Consider the following 24,512-nt stretch of genomic DNA (forward strand, 5'->3'; position numbering starts at 1 on the left):
GGAATTGGCGAGAGGGAATAACTTACTCAACCCCGGGGAAAAGGTCAATAACATGATTAATATTCGGTGAGTGAGGTCCTGTAAAACAAGCAAATATTTGCTCCATGTTTTGGTCGAGGCCTGAGTGAGATTTGCACATAATAACATCCGATGCCAAACGTGTTTTGCTGTCTGTATCAAATTTGCATTGTACACTTTGCTCTGTTGTGAACGCGTAGAAGGAGAGAAGAAAAGGTGCGAAACGAAGTATTCATGGTTTTTCATGCCTTCATGGCTCAACCCTCTGTGACAACTCGAAGAATGGAGGGGATGACATTCCCTGCGCTACCTTGGACCAAAATTATGGGGAAAACTGCCTAAAAACATTAGATCCGCAAAAACTTTGAACAACTTTAAAATCGCTATAAGAAAGTTTGACGTCAGCTCTCTGTTGGACGACGGATGTATGCGTTGTTCTTGCTGTTCATCTATCTAGTTAATTGTCAAATAAATAATTTTTTAGGTGTTAATTAATGATAATTAATTATTAGGTTTTCTTAACTTTACTTAATCTTAGTTGAATAGATTTTACTTTACATTTTTTGTTAGTCTCCCCAATTAGTAGGGCACTCGTGCTCGGCTATTCAGATTGAGACTTAAATAAAGTTGTTGATTGATTGATTGATTGATTGATTGATTTTTTTTTTTTTTGTTTATAAATCGCCACTGGGGCCCCAAACGCAAACGCGTTCTCTTCGTTCTGATTCTTAAAGAAAAATTGGCTACCAGAATTTTCCATCTGGCAACCAAGAATTTTGGTTTGTGTTTCGCTGCGAAGGAAAACTTTTAATGACACTTTTTTTCCTGCTTTTTGGCGACCACATTTTTCCATATGGCGACTGAAAAAAAATTTCAGTCGCCACTTGGCGCCTGCCTAAAAAAGTTAATTTCGGACCCTGCCGTAAGGAGAGGTTCCACTGTACAAATAAGTTGAAAAACAAGATGCGCTAAAGAAAACTGTTTTTTGATACGTAGGAACCATTTAAGCGCAGCCTACAAATGCTTCTATTGCAAAGTTATGGTGTGAAAGAGTGAGAAACTTCATTTCATGAAAAAGCCGGAATTCAGGCATTCTATTGTAGTAACTCACCCCTCCCTCCAATTATTTTTTTGGGCAAATGCCTCGCACATGGATTCCTCCTCTATGCACAGATCTGGGGTTTCTGCTCTACCTTCCATGTGCTTACGGATTTCCGGCAAAAATTCATCATATTGTGAGCCCTGAAAGACAATACAATGTATCAATGTAATTTCTTTTTACTGTTGGAGAAAATAACAGAAAATTTATTGGTAAATTAGAAGTTTCTGTCAATTTTGAACTACAGTACCATGCTAAGAACGTTTTTGGCAGTTGGAGAGAATAAAGCAGAAAGTTGTACCTTGGCCAAACAAGCGAGGTATAATGCACAATCCAGGGTGAAAGCTGAGAGAAAGAGCAGTCGTGAAAAAAAAAAAAAAAAAAATGGATGAGGGGGGGGGGGGGGGAGGCTAGATTCTTAAAGAAACTGCGGTGCTGTGTCGGTGGGGAGTAGAAACGAATGTTTGGTTTATCAACAGAGTTGGGGAGCAGGGTTGGCGCAGTGTTTGAGCACTCGCCTTCCACCTATGTGGCCCGGGTTCGATTCCCGGACTCGGCGTCATAAGTGGGCTGAGTTTGTTGGTTCTCTACTCTGCTCCGAGAGGTTTTTCTCCGGGTACTCCGGTTTTCCCCTCTCCTCAAAAACCAAGATTTGATTTGATTTGATTTGATTTGTAATTAGCTTTCTTGGATTGTAAAGCGCCTTTGATCATTTAGATGTTAAAGGGCGCTATATAAGTATTAAAAAATTTAATTTAAATTTAATAACTTAAAGTCAATTGGCCATCGTAAAGAGATTTGAGAGCTGGCTTTTCGAGCGTTTGCCCTTGGTCTGAGCGAATTCCGAAGGGCTGACGCTCGAAACATTAGCACTGGAATCTCTTTAATTTACAATGGCCAATTTACTTTAAGTTATCAACTCACTTGTAAAAAGAATGACAAAAGTCTAACGCTCCAAATGTCAACACTCGAATATCTTAACCAAATTATCTTTATGAACAGTTTTCATGAATTTTGAACTATTATTACAAGCTAAAAAACCTTATTATTAATAGAAGTGTTCATTATAAGGACGGTGCCTACTAATACAGATGCATTTTTGCGCTGTTTATGACTATGCGAGAAAAGCAGATCGTTGTAAGGGCTGTTGTGTGAAATCCAAAAAGAAAGTTGGGGGATACACACATTTTTCAGAGATAACTATTAAAAGTAAGTGGAAATACTCCTAAAAGGCTTTAAAGTACATAATGATGTATGGACTCGATTTCCAAATTGAAGCTTAATTATCTCTGAAAAATGCGTGGTTACCCCAATTTTCTTATTGGATTCCAATTCCCCTTGCTGAGATCTTCTTTTCGCGCATAATCCTGATAAACCGCAAAAAAAAAAAAAAAAAAAAAATAGCTCAAGGCACCTCAAGAAATCAGAGGTTCTCGAGATGCGCAAAACGTATGCGCAGTAGCGAAAGGTTGACCGTTGGTGACTGGTGACTGGTACCAGGACTGGGTGTCGGACCGGGTCACATTTCATATGTCACAAAGCACAGTTCAGTTGATACCTTAGAGTGTGTCTCGCCACTGTGTAATCTGGCCAGCCTCTTTACGTACACATTTTTTGTAGCAGGTGTAATAGGCCCAGGATATTCACCAAACTGCTGCAGCTTTTTCCTCAGCTCAGTTATAGTAAGATGTGTAAACTCTACAGGAATGACGATGGACTCATTGAAGGACGTCTGATCGATCATAGAGCATTCTTTCCAGTCATAGAAGATGGTGGTGTCTCCAAATTCGTCATCAAGGTCTTCGTTTATGAAACATGAAGAGACAGTATTGTGGGGTTAGATTTTCCAGGGCAGGGATCAAAGAAGAAACCATGGATGCTAGAACTGTAGACAATAACTGACTGAGCAAAAATCAAGATATAACTGACTTGCAGTGAAAGTCAGTGATATCACAAATATTTGAATTTTTGAAATTATGAGATTTATTTAGAAGTTCACAAAGAGCATGATGAAAAAAATGCCTACTTGCCAAAAATCAGCATCTTATTGCAATTTGGGAGTGAGATATTGGGACTTTTTTGCTCCAATGACTCCATACAAATCCTTCTAATTTTGTCTCTGTGCTAAACATTTAGAACAGAGACAAAATTACAAGGTTTTGCATGGGGCTGACTTAACATAACAATGTTAATACTATTATCTCACCCCCAAATTGCAATAAGATGATGATTTTTTGGCAGTAGGCATTTTCATCGTGCTCTTTCAAAATATCTCAACAAATCCCATAATTTCGGAAATTTAATTTTTGCAACATCATCACTTTCGTACTCAATAACAAGGGATGTTAAATCGTCTTTCCAAAAATATGTTTCACAATAGATTTTTTAGTTAATTCACAGGTCACATGGTCTTGATCTGTCTTGGAGTCTCAAATTTTTTAGCAAGGCTTAGCAAGTCTTAAGGCTCATTTGAAAGAATGCTTCTCTTGTCATCTCAAAAAGTCTTGTATTTAGATTCATTTCAACATCCTGTAACTTGTCAACTGTTTTTTTTTTTTTGAACAACAGGTACAGTGAAAATGATTAGCAACTCAAAGGCAGCAGGCTGAGCATTGTTTTTTAAAATTAATAATATTGTAAGCGAAAAGGAGTGTGAAGAAAAGAAGGAAAGAACATATAGGGATGTCACCAAGTGATGGAGCTCGACACTCCTTCATCTTTCTTGTATCAAACATAGACTGCGAGCAGCCATCCTATTGTCCTCAGATTGTGCATGTGAGCTAAAATGAATAGCTTATGCAAATCAATGGTAAATATGAGGAGCAATAATAATTGGGGAGAGGAAAGAAATAGAATGTCTCTTTCTCCTTCCTTGCCCCCATGCCAACAACTTTTCCTGACTTCAACGCTCGTATTTCTTAACTTTGCACTCAATCAAAAACAACAGCAACAACAAAAAAAAAAAAGGAAAAGAAAGAGACTGCCTGCAGTCTAATTATTAAATAGTTTCAAAAAGGTTTCCAGGAATCTGACTCTTTAAACATATTCCATGATTGTTGTCTATTTAATTTCTGAATAACCAGCTTTCTTCACTGTATCTGTTGACCATACCAACCAGCAGTCAGCTGCTTATGTCAGCCATGGACTTCAAGTCGTGTACACGTTTATACCCACCATGATATGAGTTTGTTTCTTCCCCAAGCTGGCTGTTTCCCTCAACAACAGTTTCATCAGAGTCTGAAAAGCTAATGTTATCAGGAAAGAAAAAAGGACAATAAAATGTAAGTTTTGAGAAATCACTCTAATTCCAAGAAGATAGAGTGGTTTCACAGGTAATCCACAACAAACTGCACATGCAATGATTCTTGTAATCATGTAAGGGGAGCCCTGTCTTAAGCTCTAAAAGTAGAGAAGTCTCATGTTTAATAATAGACATCCTACTCAATTTAAACTTCATAATTGAAGGTGGAAAGATTTCATTGACAACAATGGAAACTGAGTGGTAATCAAAATGAACTTTGATGATTTTGCATTTTTCCTATCACTTGGTTCATCCTGGCCAAGGGAAGGCTCAGTGGGGTCTGGATCATAATAGTAATTGTTCAAATGAGACTTAATAAAAGCTAAATACATACTGCAAAGAGCTGTCACTATGGGTTGTGACCTGAAACACCTGTAATGGCCGACTACCCTTGATGGGGTCATGATGTTCCAGGTAGTGTTAACTTAGATTGCAGCTTCTTTTTTCTTTTTATTTATCTATTTATCTATTTATTTATTTACCATTTATTTTTTCAATGCAACATGTTGCTCAAACTTTGATCATGTAGTGTAGCCCTGTTACTTAATACTACATCAACAAACAGATGTAGTATTGAGTTTGTTATGAGCGTGATGACCTTTAACCACTACCAAATGGCATTCTGCACACCTAGTATCGAAGTTAACTTGGGGTGAGCTTAGACAGTTGTATATCATGTAGTCCTACTACAGAGAAAGAATTACCTTTGATTACTTTAATTTAGTCTTCCTCTGACTCAGACCTTTCAGTGTTTAAAGTATCTGACTGGACCTAAGCACAATTCCTTTTGGAACTTGGAATAATAAATATTAGTTTGAATTTCTGAACCGGGATGCATGTGCTTTTGACATTACCTTGTGTCTCAAATATTTATATCACAAAGACCACTCTTTTGTTTATGACTGACCCTGTTTAATTGTACATGTAAGTCTGAGTACTTACCTTTGATTGACAACACTGAGGTTGTTAAAGCCATCGATGATAGTGGTGTCAAAGTCAGTTGCACAAGCTCTGACATTCCAAGGGTGTAATTTTGGAAATGTCACAACTGTCTGGTCAAGCACACTATCATTTCCCTCTCCAATAGCAGTGTAAAATGACTCTGTAAATTCACTCTCAGATGCTGGCTCCTGTTGTGCCACATGCAAATCAAGCTCAGGTTTGGAGCTCTCAACCTCTAGTAGAAATTTTAAACATGCGGTTGCATTGCTCTCATCTGAGGTGCGGGCAAAGTCTAGAGCATTGTTCCCCTCGACATCAGTTTGGTTTATGTCACCCCCATGACTGATCAAACATTTTAAGTTTTGTAGCCTTCCCCACAGAGCAGCAACATGAACAGGGGTGAGCCCCTCAGAAGACTTTACATTTGGGTTGGCATGTTGAGCGCAATACTCCAAAACATTGCTGGCCTCTTCAGTCTCGTGTCCAGCTATGAGGTGCAGTGGACTCACACCATCTCTTACAAGACTATCAGCCTTTGCACCCTTTTTTAAAAGTTGTCTTGCAAGCCTAAAAAAAACAATGTTTTAGGGAAGTACTTATTTTGGGCGTCAGTGCTTGATGACTTGTAAACTAAAAAGATATAAAATTTTAAAATATTTCAGAGCAGCTTAGTTAACGGGAGGTGGTCCCTAACAAGAAGTTAGACCACTTTGGGTTAATATATACATTTTGTGAGTCGTTGGTGTCCTGTCTCAAATATCCAGCCAGTCTAGCAGTTAATAACAAGGGCTGCTGGTGAAGGTCTAATATGACAGCTTTAAAATCATTAATTACCACAACATGACAGTTCAACGCATTTGATACATGTCACTTAGGTTGTGATTTCATACGTGTACATTCAAGTACATTACATTTGCATCTTAAGGCAAAATTTCTGCACAGCCACACGTTAATCATGCAACTATCAAACTCTATTTATGCTCGCCATTTTTGTTAGAGGGTTAGTATAGTGTATGACAGTAATGCATGCATTTTCTAAAAATAAAGGAAACCTATTATTTATGGGCGTTTAATAGCTCGCTGTGTTGCCATGGCAATAGTACCTACATGTAGCTCAACAAGAAGTATCAAAATATATTTCTTCTTAGTTAACCTTGCACCATGCTAATTTTGGGAACCAAGCAGTACGTAGTTTCCAAATAACGTTTACTAACACATGTATACTAGAAAACTGTGTTCGGCCACCTTAATTAAGGGGAATTGATTGTAGTGTGTTGGATATATAAACAATAGCCTCCATTTGGCGCGAAAATATGCTCAGATATTTGTCCGCGGACATTATCTGTTCCGCGAAGCGAACAGTTTTCCGAGAGCGAAGCTCGAGGAAAACTGTGAGCTTCAAGGAGCAGATAATGTCCAAGGAAAAATATCTGAGCATATTTTTAAAGTCAAATGGAGGCTATTGTGTTTATTATCCTTCAAATATTTTTCGCAACATGCGGGAATCTCGCGGGAATCGGCAGGATCTGCCATTCTGTCATATGTCAATCACGTCAAAGTTTGTCAGTTGGCTTCCAAAATCTCCACGTCTCCACGTCAGATTTCGCTTCAGGTCGAAAGCGTTTGTTTGGGGAAAAGGTAAAACATTTGAAAGGAAAGTAAACTTGTTTAATTCCTTGAAAGACAAAAGCAAGATGCAAGTGGCGGATAAGGTTACAGGGAATCTAACTACCTCTCAAAAACAAGCTAAAGATCACTGAAAGCGAAAAACTGTAAAGTATCGCATTCCGTAAAAAGTGTAAACTGCCGTCAACGAAACAGCCGGCGCTTTGTCGTTCTCTTCCTTTATCTCGTGTTTCGACGTGTTCAATTGGAGCAGCACTCGAAAATACAATTGTGGAATTTGTTAGCTGAAAACGACCTGTGAAGAAATCGAAGCTGAACCTGCAGTCGAATACGACGCCACCGGTTGTTTTTGCTGGATTCCATCAAAGCGCTTTCTTTGCTAACTTGACATTGAATGGAGCCGGCAACGAAGTCGTTCACAATCACTGAGGATTAAACTTGTTGCTCGAGAGTAGGACAAGCTGCTTCTCTTCGTAGAGAATTTCGACATCTCGGGGTATCATGGCTGGTTTTTGTTTCGTGGACGAGATTTTATGTTCGCGAGCGATCTCGACCAGGTGAGCATTATTGATAACATCATTTACCTGTTTGAACTCTGTCAGTAATGGTACTGAAATTTATGTTTTCGTTATTTAAATTCCTTATATCCAGGCCAGCACGAATTGCTCTCATTGAATTACAACTGTAATATTTGCCGTCGTGTGAGCGAGCTTCGAGCTTATTAATAAAACTCGGTTAATAGCTTGTTGATGGCTTTTTCATTTCGCCAGACTGAAAGAAAACCATAAATACTCTTAAATGAGATGGGCTAAAACTTTTCGCCTTTCATATTTTTCAGTTTTACCACATTTTTAATTCAAGGACTGTTAAACAGAGTCAAACCAAGAGAAAATGTCGCAAATACGAGCTTGAGTATTTCAACATTTCGTTAACGAACAGCTTACCGTCAAAAACGTTTAGAGCGTATGTTGTTTTCTGATACTGCTTTATCGACTAGCAGGTTTATCTCTTCTTCTGTCACAAAAGCAAACCTTTCCCCCATCTTGATATTCATTTTAATTGCAAACTTGACGCTCCTTGAAGTTTTTGAAATTGGGGAATATCACTTGGGGAATATCCTCGGATATTCCCCAGTTTTAGCTGGGGTATATTCGGTCACGTGAGGCGTTTAGACCAATCGCGCGCGAGCGAAAATATTTGATGGATTATAAGAGATGATAGACAGCCAACGAGGGATGTAGCACAAAATTGGCTATCATCATCTTATATCCAACAAGTTTAAGTGGAAAATTGTTTCAATAAAAACAATTGATAAAGAAATATTGCTAGATCTTGCTGATTTCGCTTTTCTAGCAACAAACAAAAACGATTGTTAATAACTAATGGTCGCTGTTTCTCGATCCAGCAATTATGGCTCATATGTCATGGCCTCTAAGCCAATTGCATTATACAATTATCCAGTTTTTAATAATAAGGTATCTCTCTGATCGGCTTAAAATGTTAATTTGCAAATCATGCCGATCAGAGACTTGGTTCAAGGATTTGTAATTAAAGTCTTGTGAGGGAAAAATTGTTAGATTAAACTTATGAGTCGAAGATCAATGTGTTGTCCGACTCCAGATCCGTAATTATAAAGTGATGGTCGTAGTGGAATTGTAAGACGACTGCGAGCCATAAAAATCTTAGACTTCCATTGGCAAAATGCCTCGAACGGAATAGAACTGAATAGGATAAACTAGAAAGTACAACATCGGTCTGATTGCAACCTTGCATCTGCTTGCATGCATGATATATAAGCAATGAAATGTACAGGTATTGTAGCTAATCAACAACGAACTTACCCGTAATTTTCCGCCTCGATCGCCACAAATAACTCCTCATCCATACATATATACGTCCCAATCGAATAAAAATCTTTAAAATAAAAAGCTGCTAGCTGAAAACGGCCCCCGGCCCTGCCGAATATGTTGTTGAAATTGGCGCGTTGTGAGCTCCCGAGATGCATTGCAAGCAAGTGTGTCACGCGAGACTCGTGACCGACACATGACCGGCTTCCAAATTTTTCTAGCGAAAAGTTATTTATTGTGGTTGGAAGGAACTTGTTTCCTCAAGGAGGTTTATACTTTTAAAATCAAATAACCGACTGAAGCTGATCTCTTTTATTAGTGCTGCTGTCCGAGGACTTGCGTGAAATATGAAATAGTCACGATACGGATAGCGCTGGAGACTGGAAAAGAACGCCTGACGATTTTTGACATCTTGTGATATTTCAGGGTAGGATTTCCCAATATTTCCAGAACCATCATGCCACATATTTCAATATTTCTTGCACTAGCGGGCTACTTATTAGCTCTATCGAACGCTATTACACCGCCAGTGTATTCCAGGTGCAAAAGCAAAGATTTTGGACATGAGGGTACAGTTTGCGTCTGCACTGAACAATTCTGCGATTCGTTCAGTACGGGAGAGCCGCTCTCCGCTCAAGAATATGCCGTCTACACGAGCACCAAAGCTGGGGATCGTTTCAAATTGAAGACTGCAAGCTTTAACAAGACTTTGGGCGTAAAATCAGACGAAACGACCGTCAAGCTCGCGGTGAATAACAGCGTTAAGTTTCAAAAGATCCTAGGGTTCGGAGGTGCTTTTACAGGTCAGCATGTACCCTTCCACGTTTTTTTTTTTAAACTTTTCACAAGGACCAGTTAGCGAATATCCATCGACACTACTGGAAGGGCGCCTTAAAATTAGTAAACTTGCCAAGTATAGAAGTGATATAGCTCTGCAAAGACGCGAAATTTTACAAGGGGCACAAACTTGCCCCCCACCATACAAACGTCTGTAAAATCTCGAGACTTACTGTAATTTGCGGGTGTTTTCAACATCTCACTCTTACTCTTGGCAACGTTTTTGATTTTAAGACGTACTTTCCAGTAGTGTCAATGAGTTTCCACTAACTGCTCCCCTGCTGCTCCATGTCAAAACAGTTTAAATTTGATCTATGCATAAGGAGTTAAAATGTTATTGGGGTTAAATGATGATTTTGTGGGTTACGTAAGCGTACGTACATGTACATTGCTTAATCTGACAGTTTTCTCTTATAGTGCACCTCCCAGTGTAATATGGACAGCCCCTGACAGCCACAAAGGAGGTTGCTCATGTACTACTATTCTGGATAAGTTTCATGCCTGGGCAAGGACTTAATAATACCCTAGTGCCTGGCTGATTACGCTCAGCCTGACAAAGTACTGATGAAACATCAGCTTTGGGCGACCAGGCTTACGTTAGAGCTTCACAAAGGGCCCTAACGCCAGCAAAAAAAGAAATGGGGAAGGAGGTGGAGGATAGAAAACATTTCAGAATCTTTATTGTTTGGCCTAAGTTGAGGCTAGAAATAGATGTAGTTTCAGAAATTAATATAATTTTGAACTGTTATTAATTCTTTTGCTTATCAGATGCTGCTTCTATTAATATTTACAACATCAGCTCCTTTCTGAGGCAGAAACTTCTGGACTCATATTTCTCTGACAATGGTATTGAGTACACTATTGGACGTATCCCTATCGCCAGCTGCGATTTTTCTACAAGACCATACTCCTACAATGATCATGCTGGTGATCTTGAGATGGCAAACTTCAGCCTTGCTCAGGAAGATTTAAATTTAAAGATTCCTCTGATATCGTATGCAAGGATGAAAAGTAAGAGAAACATAGCCATGTTTGGAAGTCCTTGGTCAGCTCCTGCTTGGATGAAAACAAACGACAAGATGACAGGGTTTGGCCAGTTGAAGGGCAAAGCAGGAGATAAATACCACAAAGCTTGGGCACTATACTTTGCAAAGTTTATTGAGGCATACAAGGAGAAAGGAGTAGAGATCCAGGCGGTTACAGTGCAAAATGAACCATCAGATGGATTTCTTCCTTTGTAAGTGTTTGGCTTGTTATCTAAAAAGTGCCATGAAATATGCAGCATAGAGGTGTGAACTGAGTTCCAAGGTGCAAAGTCATGGAGCCCTCCTGATTTAAAATGCGTATTACAGTAAGCAGGCATTTAGGGTAAAATCCAACTATAAGGAAGGCTATACACAAATCTGTTTCCAGTACCATACTTTGTGTAAGTTAAAGCAGTGTGGAAAGAGGCAGGGGGAACAGAAATGTTTCAGAAAATAAAAAAAAAAGAACTTCGGTCTTGCTGGGCCCTATTTTCTCTGTTAAAAAAGGGCAAGGTGGAGCTGGCTGGGAAATGTGTGGGAAGTGAACAAAAACTGTACATATCTAGATCTTCTGTAGAATACTATGCCTAGCTTAGGTGGGAAGTGGGGAGCCTCTCTAGGTATGTAAGTACACACTGAATCAATAGGACCCAAGGTCTCCTTAGCGATGATGATGACGATAATTTTGATGATGATGATGATGATGGTGTCAATGGATTTTTCACTCTTTTTACTAACTGGGATACTAATTTTAAAAAAAAATGAACGAAATGGTGAAAACTAAAAAAAACACTTTGGAAAGAAATGTTATTAAATGTTTAAGGATTAATGGGCAGCATGAATACCATGGAACAAATTTCTCTGGCGCTTAGGTCGGCAGCGACAGCAAGGGGTATGGGGACTTGAACAAGAGGCCAATGAATTGCATGCAAAAATCCACATCTCTGACCACTTCGTCATGCGTTTTCATGGAACTGAGAAATACGTTTTGCAACAGCTTTTCTTTCCAGTGCATGGGATATACAGCTGAAATGGAGAGGGACTTTATCAAGGAGGACCTTGGACCAACGCTGGCTGCTAGAGGTCATGGTGATGTCAAAATAATCATGCTTGATGATCAGCGGCTGTTTCTGAAATCTTGGGCACAAACCATTCTAAGTGATCCGGTTGCTGCTAAGTATGTGTCTGGGATTGGCGTCCACTGGTATTTGGATAAATACGTCCCAACAACTGTGCTGACTGATACTCATAACAAGTAAGCATGCATGTACATATAGTTACATGTCCAGTGAAATGGAGCGGTTTATCTTGAAATGAAGGTGAAAAGTAGTTAACGCTTGCTTAGACTTGCTTACAAGTGGAGCTTAGAGAGCGCGAAGCGCGATCATCAGAGCTCAAATGAGCGAGCGCGGAGCGCGAGCGAACGAGAGCTCGCGCCAGGTCCATTCAAAGAGAAGCGAGCGAGCGACTTTGAGAAAGTCTAACGCTTGCTTTGCCATTGTTTCTCTGTGATTCTTAATAAACTTTGCGTTACTTTTTCAACCAATAAGAATTGAGCAGAATCTTTCCCTACCTATAGCGCTGGTCGTGGTTTTTAATGATATTCCACGTACGTTTTGTGATGGGCCTCAAACTAGTTTCTGTTCCAGGTTTCCTGAGCACTTTATCCTTTCCACTGAAGCCTGTGCTGATCCGCAGACGTCCAAACCACCGAGGGTCAGTCTGGGAGACTGGTCACGAGGAAACCAGTACAGTCACAGCATCATTGAGGTATTTTTCTTATCAACAGCAGCAGGCTTGTCCTGATGGTGTTGAATTATCACCAGTTCCTAAGATAAGACTGTCTCCAGCTTTTATGCAATAAACTGTGCTTGGTTATTAACAAGTTGAATCAATTTTCCTGCTCAATGTTGCGGAATATCACCTGATTTTGGCCTACTCGGCCTACACCCCTGTCAGCTAAGTATCAGGGGATACTCCGTGCGATTTCGCAGGATAAGATTTTATTGTTAATTATTTGCCAAGTTATGGATTTTTTTTCTGACCAACTGTCACAAGGTTATCATTTTTCTTAGGGATATTGAAACAAGGTTTTCAATCATAAATATCCCTTCATAAATGTGAGAACTAAATTTAAGAATGTTAATTGGAAAAAATTGACTTTGATGAAGGTGGTTGTCTTATTTTGGTTTCAAAATATGTATTATTTAATATCTTCTTTTTGACGAACAAAGTGATTTTTTTTTTCAGGACTTATCAAACTGGTCTACCGGTTGGGTGGACTGGAATCTAGCGTTGAACATGGAAGGAGGGCCAAACTGGGTGAAGAACTTTGTAGATTCACCAATTATTGTTGACGCTGAAAATGGATTATTCTACAAACAGGTGCGATAACCACACTTTCTTAAATCCTGCATCTATCCTGTCTTCCTCCCAGGGAACATTCCAAGAAGTATATTTATTTAGTTCTTTTCCTGAAATATGCTTCCTTGTTTTAGAAGTGAAGATTACATACTAGGTAGAAAACACTTCTTTCTGGAATCAGTTTATATTTTTACGTTCTCTGATTGCATTTTTCCGCAACCTGCAACTGCTGATGGTGTTTGCTTTGTTGTAAATTGGCTGAATGATAATTGTTTCTTCTCGAAATAAAAAGTTAAAAGGTAAAAGGCTTAAACTTGGCTGAGCTGGATACGATTAAATTGAATGCTCATCTCTTTCGGAATCCTGTGGTAGCAATTCTGACAATTGAAGGAATAAGTGAATGACACTCGCAGTTATGTATGCAATGTAAACAGTTACGAAAAGAATGCCTGAAAAATATTCAGGTTTGAACGGGATTCCAACCCATGACGTTTGGGATGCCGGTGCAGTGCGCTACCAACTCATTTGTGAATTTGGTACATAGCTGTAGAGGTGATAAAATGAAACTGAAATGTATGGCAACTGCTTTGATTTTGCAGCCCATGTTCTACCACCTTGGTCATTTTAGCAAGTTTGTGCCAGCCGACTCAGTGAGGATTGACGTGACAGCAAATCAACAGTCAAATCTAGAATTCATTGGCTTTAATACCCCGGGGCCTTATGCTTCAACAGCCATTGTGGTGCTGAACACGGAAGACAAGGAAATTGCACTGGAAATTCATGATCCAGACGCTGGTATCATCAGAGAAACTGTACCAGCGTCTTCAATACAGACATACATCTGGTAAAATGGCTAGAGCAAGCTGCGACATTTTGTTTTATGTTAATTGTCACAACATCATCTTGGCTGTGATATACAAGGAGATATTTGCAATGATTTGCGGTAGGACGAAAAAAATAAACACAGATGCAAATGGGGGGATAAAAATATAATTATATATATATTTGGGTAGGTTAAGACTGAATTTCTGAAAGTGATTTCCAATAGCAACCACAAAGAAGTTAGGGTTTGGTGAAAGAGGGAGGCCGAGGTGACTGAAAAATGCCCAAAACTGTGGATTTTGTGTTTAACTCCATATTTATTTCATGTTTGGTCTGAAAGGCCATTTCTATGAATCCATTTTGTCACAACAAAGCAAGGTTTATTCTTGCGATGTCTTACTACGGACCACATACAAATATACAGTGCATGCAGACTGGGAGAGTTTAAAGAACATTTGGGACCCCGAAAAACACGACAAGTTTCCTCTTACTCAAGCCCGTCAATAGCTACAGATGCTGGCAATGATTTTGAGAGAAAATAAGAGGTTTTTGGGTAGCTACAGAGATAGTTTGGTTTTGACATGCAGTTAAAATTATGTGTTTCATTGAAGCACTACACAGCTGGCATGTAAGTTTAAGTGGGAGTGCGAGGGTGCAGAATGAAGATACGGACTTCTACAAACCACGAAGGCAACACCAATGAATCCTTCGCTTCAAAATATAAGCTTGTGTTACTTGCACTATTTCGCGATTATTCCATTATTATTTGTTCAATTCGTTCCTTCAATGTGGTCGAACTATCCAGTAACTGAACAGGTGCGCATGCCATTAAAGTTCAGACAGAATGATTTAATACCATCATGTGATCACTTTCTCCATAAAACCTTGAATTTAGTCATTTTACATTGTTTGACCGAGTATGGTGAAGAAATGTACCAAAATTCATAATGCATGTGCAAGGCCTTTGTTTTTCTCGTTAAATCCTAATTTGTTTTGTGATGTTCACATTGCTGTCGCCGCAGTAGCTTCTTTTAAAAACTCCCTTACATTTCAGCTAGGACTTAAAAGAGTTGGCGCCTTATTTCCTTTGACAAAAATGCAGATGGCTAGACCACCCAAATATTTCTCGGCTGTCAAGAAACAGTTTCAGGATCCATTGATTCTTCAGGTTCTGATAGTTCATTCTCATTCTCACTAGAGATTGAATTTGATGCAGTACTAGTATTGGCTTGTGCATGACAGGTGGAACTTGTTGGTTCCTCATCTTGATCTCCTTTTTCATGGTGCCTGAAGAATGTTCCTGTGAAAAATAATATGAATGATGCTAGTCTGCGGAGCGTTAGCGTCCAGAAAGCGCAGGGTTGGCCCTGCATTTAAGGCAGCTGGCGCTGGTTTCCATCACTTGCAGCATTTCAACTTTGACACATTAATAGAACCACAGTTAATCGAGGGACTGGTTACGAACCTTGCCGTTTTCAAAGTTGATAACAATGGTGCTGCAATTTAGGTGGGAAAGGTTGCGACCGTGTACAATCCTTTGTTTTCACGTTCTACTGGAACGTTTCTATTGGCCAGTTGCTCTAACACATTTCGAAATCTATTGTGCTTTGTGCACGGTCAAGGCCAAAAATGTTAACAAAAACATATAACAGAGAAACTTGTTTGGCTTCATAACCATTCTCCTTTATTAACTGTGATAGAACCATTCTTTCAACTGATACCTTTAATGGCAGTATTAATCCATCAAAGTGTAAGTGCTGGAAAGAAATGGACACCAGCACCAACCACCTTCGACAAATTAGACCAAGAAATCTTTATTTTTTATTTCTGAAGCAGGAATGTCAATTCCATCGGGTTGGGGAGCATGTATAAGATGAATTGTTTATTTGAATATTATTAGTCTGTATTCAAGAAATGGATGATTTTAATACCTGAATCACTTTTGAATTCAGGAATTGATTATTATTCTTAATCGGTGTTCCAGATAAGTTTGAAAGTCAGTGAATCGATTAAAACTTTTGAGGGGTCAGTACACATGGGTGTGGCTGTCTCAAAATCTTCTTAGGTTCACCACTCATTTCGTTGGGTTTTTCATCTGCGATCCCTCTCTTATCTGGAACACTGCTTCATTATTTTGTATGCCAGGATGGATGGACTTGTAATTAAAATGTATTGTTAAATTATTATTATTATTTTGCATTCAACAAATTGGTTATTTTTCGATTCAAGAAATGCTTTTTGTTAATTGTTTATAAAAATAAAATTGACATTTTTACAATCTTTAGAACACCTTTCATAATAATCTTTAGATAATAGAACAAATAACAAAAATTAAGGATAAGATATTTCTAATAAAATCTATTATTGTATTTTGTAAACATCTTAACTTGGATGATACACTTGTAGCTAAACCCTAAATGGGGCAGTTACCTGTGAATGTTATGACTATAGTGTAAATCCAATGTTGATGTAATAAAAGAAAATTATGAAATAAATAAAAATGATATAGTTTACGACATCTGCAATGAAGTTTATTGTAAGTTGTATTTCGTAAACACCTTAATTCAGATGATACATTTAATGCTGAAAATTGAATGAGGTGGATCTCCTTTGAATGTTAAGACTCCTTGGAGAGAAAGCATAACCATTTGGTCAAAAGTGGAATATTTTTGACAATCAACAGCTCCATCTTGTGCTATAGTCGAGCATGTAAGCTTCTCGAGCAATTTAGACTTCTCTTACCATACAGTGGTAGCATTATTAGAGCTGCAGAGGGTAAGGAGATGCCAGGCATAAACAAGATTTGAAATTCACTTGCTTAGTAATGGAGACTTCTGAACAGTGGATGTTTCAACTTTAAATTTTCAATAAAAAAATATGCCTAGTGATGCTTCATACTCTCTACAAATGTCCTGCAGTGGGCCGTTTAAAAAGAAAATCTCTCTCCCCCCCCCGCTTCCACCCTCCTCCTGCAGTTTACCATTCATAGCAAATCTTGTACCCAAAGTCCTCAGGCTCTTTGGCTAGCGCTTGGTCGCCAGGAAAGACTCTGGAGAATTCGAAAAAATTAAATTTTTTTTGATTGGCTGCTCCATAACGGCTTGCATTGTTTTACTGCAGAAATCCTGCGGTAATAAAATTCCAGTACCCCAGAGTCTCTCTTGGCGCCCACCCGCTGACCACAAATTGATTGATAGCTGGATAACACCTTAGCATTTGGTCCAAAAACCCAACAGAAATGGTAGTTTAAACAGCGCCAACCAGTTGTAGACTTTTTCCCTCGGCACTTTGACCAGATCAGTCTAATAGACTTACTTCTTTGCCTTTCTGTCATGGCATGTATTTCATGTTGTAGCATGCTATCCTCAGATGCTCTTTCTGTTGGAGTTAGTTCAGATCTTCAAAACAAAGATGCAGTGGTCAACAAACATACCGACACTGTAGTCTAATTTAATAAGCTACATGTACTTTAAGTTGTAAAATATTTAATGAAAAAGAATATAAAAAACATATATTTGAACTATGGATGAAAGATTAAACAGAAGACCCTTGCAGTTTTTTACGCAAGTTAAGCAGTTGTGAAAAGAAAGCCTGAAAAAAATTCAGTTTGTAATCAATTGTCACTGTACTGGTCAACAACTTCTTATAACTGCAGAGCATGCTCAAACATAAAAAAAATGGGGTGTTGTTTGAGTAGCCTGCGAACATAGCCGTATTTCCGGCTGTCGCTTCTCTCCTTCTCTCCTTCTCTTGGAGAGAAGCGACAGCCGGAAATGCGTCTGCGTTCGCAGGCTATTGTTTGAGGGGCCTGAGAAGGGGGGCTTATTGTACTTGGGAGGGATTTTGCTTTTCATGATTGGCCAGGCTTGACAACAAAAACAGCTTAAAAAATACACGAATAAGAGCTGAAAACACCAAACTCTAACAGTCTGTTAATATGCACAATGTACATACATTTGGCAGGCTTACTGTTGGAAAGGCATTTGAGAGGCTATATATTTGAAATTAAATGATAAGGTAATTAATCAATCAAAATTTTGTTACATACACAAGCGTGAATCTAGACTGCTTTCCACCATTTCAAAAAAAAATAAAAAACCGTCACATACATGTAGATACATGTAGTTTTAGAATAAAAGAAAATTCCCAGGTTTAAGTACATGGAAAATGCCAGTCAGGATGACTTGAAAACCCAGGGATGACACTTTCAAGAAGGAGGATGACCCCAGACCTCCTAGAACCTCACACTTCTACTCTGACTTGCGTTATCAAAAAATGGTCATATTTTTCCTGGATTTGCACCTGATACATTCAAAACACAAAATACTACTTCCTTGGACATGGGCTCTCTCATCGCAAAATTAATTAGCATACAAATTTGCTGCATTAGCTACATGTTTTAGATTTAAATTTCAAGTTCAATGGCATCCTTACTTTGCCACAATCTCCTGTGCCTGTCCACATTTTTCACACACCTTTGCTTGCTGAGCACATCTGGTGCAAACAGTGTGGTATGCATGCTTTATTGTCTTCTGTTCACATCTAACACTGCCAACCAACAAACACATCATTTATACATCCTTGGAGACCCAGGGGTAGAGCTTGGGTGATGGAAAGTCAATACCAGTGAAACTAGACATCGAGATCGAGCGCGTCTTACCGTTAATGGCGGCCATCTTGACTTTCAGTCGTACCGAGTCTAACCTGGGGAAGAGTATCAAGTCTACTTAGGAGGCGGGGACGGTTTGGGAGGAGGGGAGAAAAATAGTTTTTTCTTGCCCCCCACCCCCTAGAGCTATAATCCCCGACGCCCGCCCCCTCGTACATCTAAAAATCAAGATGGCCGCTATTAACGGTAAGACGCGCTCGATCTCCACGATCACACGGAAAAATAGGGGACTGTGAACAGTCTACAGCGCAACCGATTTTGGTAAATAAAAGACAAGTTTCTTTGGGACAATTTTTTCTGCCTGTTTAAACTTTCCCTCACTCCAACTTCCTGCCCCTGGACTCAGTAGGCATCCCCTGTTCAGTTAGGCCTGGAATCTACTTTTGCTCGCTGGCTTAACCAATCTGATCTTTTTTTTTTTATTATTCCAAAAAAAAAAAAAAGCCTCATGTTAGAGGACTGGGGATAAGCACGATAGCACATCTTCCTTATGACAGTGTAGCTCAACAAGTCACATTGCATTTCAATATTTATATTGTGTGCAAAGGACGACCAACTTAGGCTCACTACTTGGCATTCTCCGGGGTAAAAAAAAACTGCACATTTTCTTGGTATATGTCGGTACTGCAGCACCCTTCAACAGCAATAATATTGACCAAAATGTATACAACAACTTAAATGTACTTATTGAGAAATGAAATTAAGTTGTTGTTTGTTACAACTTGAGAAAGACCATAGACTGAAATAAAAGGAAATCATTCAAACCATCCAGTTTTTAAAACATTTTTTTTTTACCTGTTCAGTAGATCCTTTAGCCATTTTCTCCAAACCTAGTTTGGATTCTCTTTTCTCGAATTCCAAACTCTTATATGAGAGGCGACCTGATCTAATGAACACCCCCCTCCCCCTCCCACCTCACCACCTTTTCCGTCTCCTCCTGGGGGTAGGGGTGGAGATGCGCGCATTTTTCATTATAATTTGTACAAAATAATCAACTAACCACTTTTTCGGCGCAGCAAGAGGCTTATATTTCTTGAACTTCTTTCTCCATTCTATAATCTCCCGGCATCTAGCACAAACACCGCCGACCACCAAACCGTTGATCTGCTTTGTCACCTTGCTCGTGTCATGAAGATCGTTCTTGTACGCTTTTGTGTTTTGGTGCCGTTGGCCTTTTTTCGCGTTTTGTCCCTTTCTTGTGCTCATTTCTTTTGATTTCTCTCAATTATATCGAAATATTTAGCTTGTCTCATGTTTTTCTTTGGTAAACGTGCGTTTTGCTCCCTGGTCTGCGGTGAACTTCGTAAAATCATGCTCAAACCATTTTGGAGCATAATCTTTGCCGGGCAAGTGCTGGCCAAAATCCAGCATGGCGGAACAGAAGTCATCGGTATTATCGAAAGTTCTCATTTTTACGGCGCCCATTTTATGTTCTAAATGCATACAAAAAGGACCAAACTTTACATGTAAAGGTGAGGTGACATCTTGGCGTCTAAGGCCATTTTCAAGTCTAGAAATATCACACCATTCAACAGATTGAATACTCCAAAGCCATTCGTTTGTGGCCAATGGTGCCCCCACTCACTTATCAGTGAAATTGATTTCCACAATAAAGATTATTATTATAACTCTAGTAACGCTGTTTATTTTCAGTGGAAAACATAGGCCTGAAGACAGATTAAAATTCGGATGGATTGAAATTCAAACATTGCCAAAGCTTTTTTTCAGGAAGGAAAAATGAGAGTGGCAAAAATTACCTGAACATCCCTCTCCCTCAAAAAAAAAAAAAACAAAACAAAACAAAAAAACATTGGTGCAGCTCTTATAGTCTTAAGATTTCTTAAATTAAAGTCTTATGATTTGTTCCATGTTGTGTAGGAGGCCAACCAAATGTAGGTAGCCGATGGAGGAAATCAACTGTAAACCTGAGGGACAATTCATTTGCTACCTTAGACAAACAAAGCTCCAACATCAAAGATGATGATTTCACTGAAGAGAGCAGCATAAGGCTTGAATACGAGCCACTGGATATCCAGGAGTCAGTTTATTTCTATCTAGAAAGTGAGTTTAAGAACACTGAAAGCTCCTCACAGTCTTCCCAATGTTCATCTGGATTTGAAGCAGGGTTATGTGATGCAGCTGATGAAATTACAAGCAAGGAAAATCTACAGAAGGAGTTTGAAGATATCAGATGTGCCAGTCAAAGACTCCTGGTTGAAACTGGTGCTCCGAGCTCAAGTGCTTCCAGTGATGAAGACAGGAGAGGTGTCAAGAGAACAAGTGAGAAACTTCTCAATTTGGATTGTAGAACTGACGCACATCAGTTAACAATGGAGGACATTTACACTCAAGAAAAATGCCAGTCTACGTCAAGTGATAGCTGTAGTCCTGTTACCAAACCAGCCAGAAATAATCAGGGTTTATTGGGAGTGGACTGCAATGATTCTCCAAAACGCATTGATGCTGCACATGAAGTGGAGAATTTCTCATTTAATTCTACAGTACCTAGAGTTTTTGAAAAATTAACCGCACTAAATGGGTGTACCAGAGTAAATTCTCTAGTAAACATACTGTTTGTTGTTATCCAAGTCAATGACACTCGTGATGTACAGATCAAATCAGGCACTAATGCTGGAAGCTTCGTAGCAGTCTCCTCAGTACTAGTTGCTGATGAATCTAAGTCTTGTTTCAAACTAACGCTGTGGAGAGAAGCTTCAAGGTGGACTGATAAAATAACAACAGGTGACTTTGCCGTTGCTACATTAATCAAGGTCGGCAAGTGGCGTGATGAATATGTTGGGCAGACAACATTCAACTCAGGATTCTACAATCTGCATCAACCAAAAACAGTTCTATCAAACATTTGTCTGAAGCTAGTTTCACAACAAAGGTTCGATAGCCTAGTCACATGGGCTAGATCAGAACACCCTTATTTCTTTGGGGTTTCCCGTGTGAAGGGTGCTGTTGAATTCACTGAAATTCCACAACTGCGAGATAATACTTTGGTGCACTTCAGAGGTAAACTGATGAGCATTCACAGGACGTCTTCACCATCAAGTACTTATCGCTTTGGTGGTCGCCAGCTGACCAAAATTACAGCAGGTAAGCGTTACTGTGACTGTTGTTTTTGTTTATGTAATGTATTATTATTTCGTGATTTGGCAACATGATTTATAGTCTCCCTCGCAGCCGTTTTTTGGGCTGTCACGCAACGCTCCCCCCAAAAGAAGCTTCTTTTGGGGGGAGCGTTGCGTGACAGCCCAAAAAACGGCTGCGAGGGAGACTACATGATTTACAGTGATTTGGCAACATGATTTATAGTCTCCCTCGCAGCCGTTTTTTGGGCTGTCACGCAACGCTCCCCCCAAAAGAAGCTTCTTTTGGGGGGAGCGTTGCGTGACAGCCCAAAAAACGGCTGCGAGGGAGACTACATGATTTACAGTGCAAGAAAAAATAACTGGACTGACTAAAGTACTTAAGGTGGGGCTCTACCTGAATTTGAGTGAAATTTGAAGAGGTTTTAAGAATGGATAGAAGAAAGAAAATGATTTTTGGAACACTAACAGACAGTCGATAACCACGCAAGAGCACCCCAGGTTGCTAGTGGACTAACTTGGTATCCGTCTATTAATTATTAACTACAAATTCTAATTTTAAAACTTCACTAAATCTTTAACATTTCTTATTTCTTTTAATTTTACCAATCCTTCAAGAAAAATTATTTCCTTCCAAATATACCTAAAAATCACCCAAAAATTCATAAAACACCCCAAATCATTGATTTGTGTTATGAATGGAGGGTTTTTGTATTGCTTGAAATGCAAACAAGATATTTTCATTTGACCGATTTTAAGCGGCGTGAAAACGGCTTTCAGGTGAACCCCCACCTTAAGACGAACATTTTCAAGAAAATCCTTGATGTAATCGACATCAACCTAAAAGATGTCAAAAAATCCACGCGTTCAAGACTTCTGTCAGAGTTGTGAATGAAAAAAGTGATTTTATGACGCTATAGGACGAAAACAAGCTTTGCACCAAAACGAGGCCGTGCCTCGTGCACGTCTAAGGAAATGTGTCCCACATGAGAGGGAAAGACGCTGTCGCATCCTATATATAATGTTTTCAGCATCATCAGGTTTTCGGAGCTCCCTCGGCGGGTGGACCAGTGAGGGTGGGACTCTGCAGAGACTCTGCGCCCAGTAACTCTACCCCAATGAGGGTGGTAGGGGGGAGCAGAGACGGGGGAGCATTTTGCTCAAATTATTTTTAATTTTTTTCATTGTTATATTAACATGTTAAAAGGCGCGTTTTAACCTGTATCTACTTCAGATGGATATATCTGCCACTGTAAATTCGATTTAAATGTTAAGAAAGCTATGTTCTTGTCCCCCTTTAAGGTGGGGCTCTACCTGAATTTGAGTGAAATTTGAAGAGTTTTAAGAATAGATAGAAGAAAGAAAATGATTTTTGGAACACTAACAGACAGTCGATAACCACGCAAGAGCCCCCCAGGTTGCTAGTGGACTAACTTGGTATTCGTCTATTAATTATTAACTACAAATTCTAATTTAAAACTTCACTAAATCTTCAACATTTCCTATTTCTTTTAATTTTACCAATCCTTCAAGAAAAATTACTTCCTTCCAAATATACCTAAAAATCACCCAAAAATTCATAAAACACCCCAAATCATTGATTTGTGTTATGAATGGAGGGTTTTTGTATTGCTTGAAATGCAAACAAGATATTTTCATTTGACCGATTTTAAGCGGCGTGAAAACGGCTTTCAGGTGAACCCCCACCTTAAATGTAAACCTAATAAATAAATATGATCGTTGTTGATGACGATAAGAGGTTTAATGGACCTTCAGAACACCATAATGTAACAATATTAAAGTTTGATTTAATCTTTTCCTTAAACTTTGTCTCCAAGTTTTAGCAGAGCGACCGAGCGACGAGGTAAAGCTCTTTCTCTGGGGCAGACAAGTAGCCTGGATGAACCAGCTACAAGAGGGTCTGGGGAGAGTTTGGGCGTTCCAGTACCTCACAGCCAGGTACAACCAGGATGCTGGTTGTGTTTCGCTGCACTCAACACCAAGATCGACAAAGACAAAACTGTCCCCAGACGATAAAAACGCCAGCTTAATCATGTCGCGATTTGATGAAAGTGTCAAAGAAACGAGAACGTTCGCGAACCTATTTGATTTGCTGGAGTCAAAATACACAGGTTTGGCCGAAGTAGAAGCTGAGATAACTTCGCTACAATTTAAATGTGAATCGGATGACGCTTTCATTCTGCACCAAACTGGATCCGCGACAGATCTGCTCAAAGAGAAGATTGACAAGCTAGTGTACCTTGGTTGCGGCTCCTGCTCGCGGGCTCTTGTTCAAGATCAAAACGGTGTTTTTGGTCAGTGCTCACATTGTGTGGTCACAAATCCCCTTTACAAATACACTATTAACTATTACTATAAACCGCTGACAATTTTCCTCGCCGACTCCCACGTGTCTTTACAAGTAAAAGCATTTAGTCGCGTCGTTTCCCGCCTTTTTCAAGACTTTCCCGCCAAAACGTTGGCTCAAAGAACCATTAATGCCTTGCCGCGTGACGAGAAGTTTGTGGATAGTTTTGTTAAGCACGTGGCCTGTCTTGTTAAGGGCGTTAAGTTCAAGGTCATAGTTGCTTGCCATGTAAACCTCGATGAAAATAGCTTCATTGAGAACAGAACTTTCACTCTTCAGGAAATTGATGTTTAAGCCCTTCATTGCACTATTATTTAAGTCTGTAATTGAAAAATAAAGATCATGGTATAAAAGAACTTCTGAATAGCTTTAATGTGGATAGTGACACTCAAGTAACTAAGGGTCAAGCTGGGAAAGACAGCGTTGTGGAAACATCGTTTCTTCAGAAGTGACTGTTATTGAGAAACAGGTTTTAGAGGTAAAATTTGCGTTTGTGAGC

General features: G+C 39.3%; 4 protein-coding genes across 4 annotated transcripts in view; 2 read left to right on the top strand and 2 right to left on the bottom strand.

Moving 5' to 3' along the window:
- The window catches only part of LOC146488231 (uncharacterized), a 17,387-nt gene extending 8,396 nt beyond the window's left edge, over positions 1-8,991 (bottom strand). The window contains exons 1-5 of the mRNA XM_085122402.1: positions 8,828-8,991; positions 5,361-5,927; positions 4,292-4,362; positions 2,676-2,917; positions 1,130-1,260 (exon numbers count right to left, since the gene is read on the bottom strand). Coding sequence (XP_084978528.1) covers positions 1,130-1,260; positions 2,676-2,917; positions 4,292-4,362; positions 5,361-5,927; positions 8,828-8,991 — 1,175 coding nt within the window. The remainder of the gene's footprint in view (positions 1-1,129; positions 1,261-2,675; positions 2,918-4,291; positions 4,363-5,360; positions 5,928-8,827) is intronic.
- A 293-nt stretch (positions 8,992-9,284) lies between these two features.
- Positions 9,285-14,459, top strand: LOC146488233 (lysosomal acid glucosylceramidase-like). Its single transcript, XM_085122410.1, has 6 exons — positions 9,285-9,636; positions 10,439-10,907; positions 11,693-11,950; positions 12,345-12,465; positions 12,946-13,080; positions 13,659-14,459. Exons 1-6 carry the CDS (start codon positions 9,291-9,293, stop codon positions 13,905-13,907), a joined length of 1,578 nt encoding a protein of 525 aa, XP_084978536.1. The 5' UTR covers positions 9,285-9,290; the 3' UTR covers positions 13,908-14,459.
- Positions 14,460-14,602: 143 nt separating this feature from the next.
- Positions 14,603-19,896, bottom strand: LOC146488234 (uncharacterized protein C9orf85 homolog). Its single transcript, XM_085122436.1, has 4 exons — positions 19,551-19,896; positions 18,316-18,429; positions 17,197-17,279; positions 14,603-15,181 (listed from the first exon to the last, which is right to left on the bottom strand). Exons 1-4 carry the CDS (start codon positions 19,754-19,756, stop codon positions 15,015-15,017), a joined length of 570 nt encoding a protein of 189 aa, XP_084978562.1. The 5' UTR covers positions 19,757-19,896; the 3' UTR covers positions 14,603-15,014.
- An 11-nt stretch (positions 19,897-19,907) lies between these two features.
- Positions 19,908-24,369, top strand: LOC146488235 (shieldin complex subunit 2-like). Its single transcript, XM_085122389.1, has 3 exons — positions 19,908-20,022; positions 20,429-21,652; positions 23,484-24,369. The coding sequence occupies exons 1-3, from the start codon at positions 19,920-19,922 to the stop codon at positions 24,305-24,307; spliced, it is 2,151 nt and encodes a 716-aa protein (XP_084978515.1). The 5' UTR covers positions 19,908-19,919; the 3' UTR covers positions 24,308-24,369.
- Positions 24,370-24,512: the final 143 nt, after the last annotated feature.

This window comes from Pavona decussata, unplaced genomic scaffold (genome assembly GCF_977016875.1).
Source record: "Pavona decussata unplaced genomic scaffold, jaPavDecu1.1 SCAFFOLD_11, whole genome shotgun sequence".
In the NCBI taxonomy this organism is placed as follows: Eukaryota; Metazoa; Cnidaria; class Anthozoa; order Scleractinia; family Agariciidae; genus Pavona; species Pavona decussata.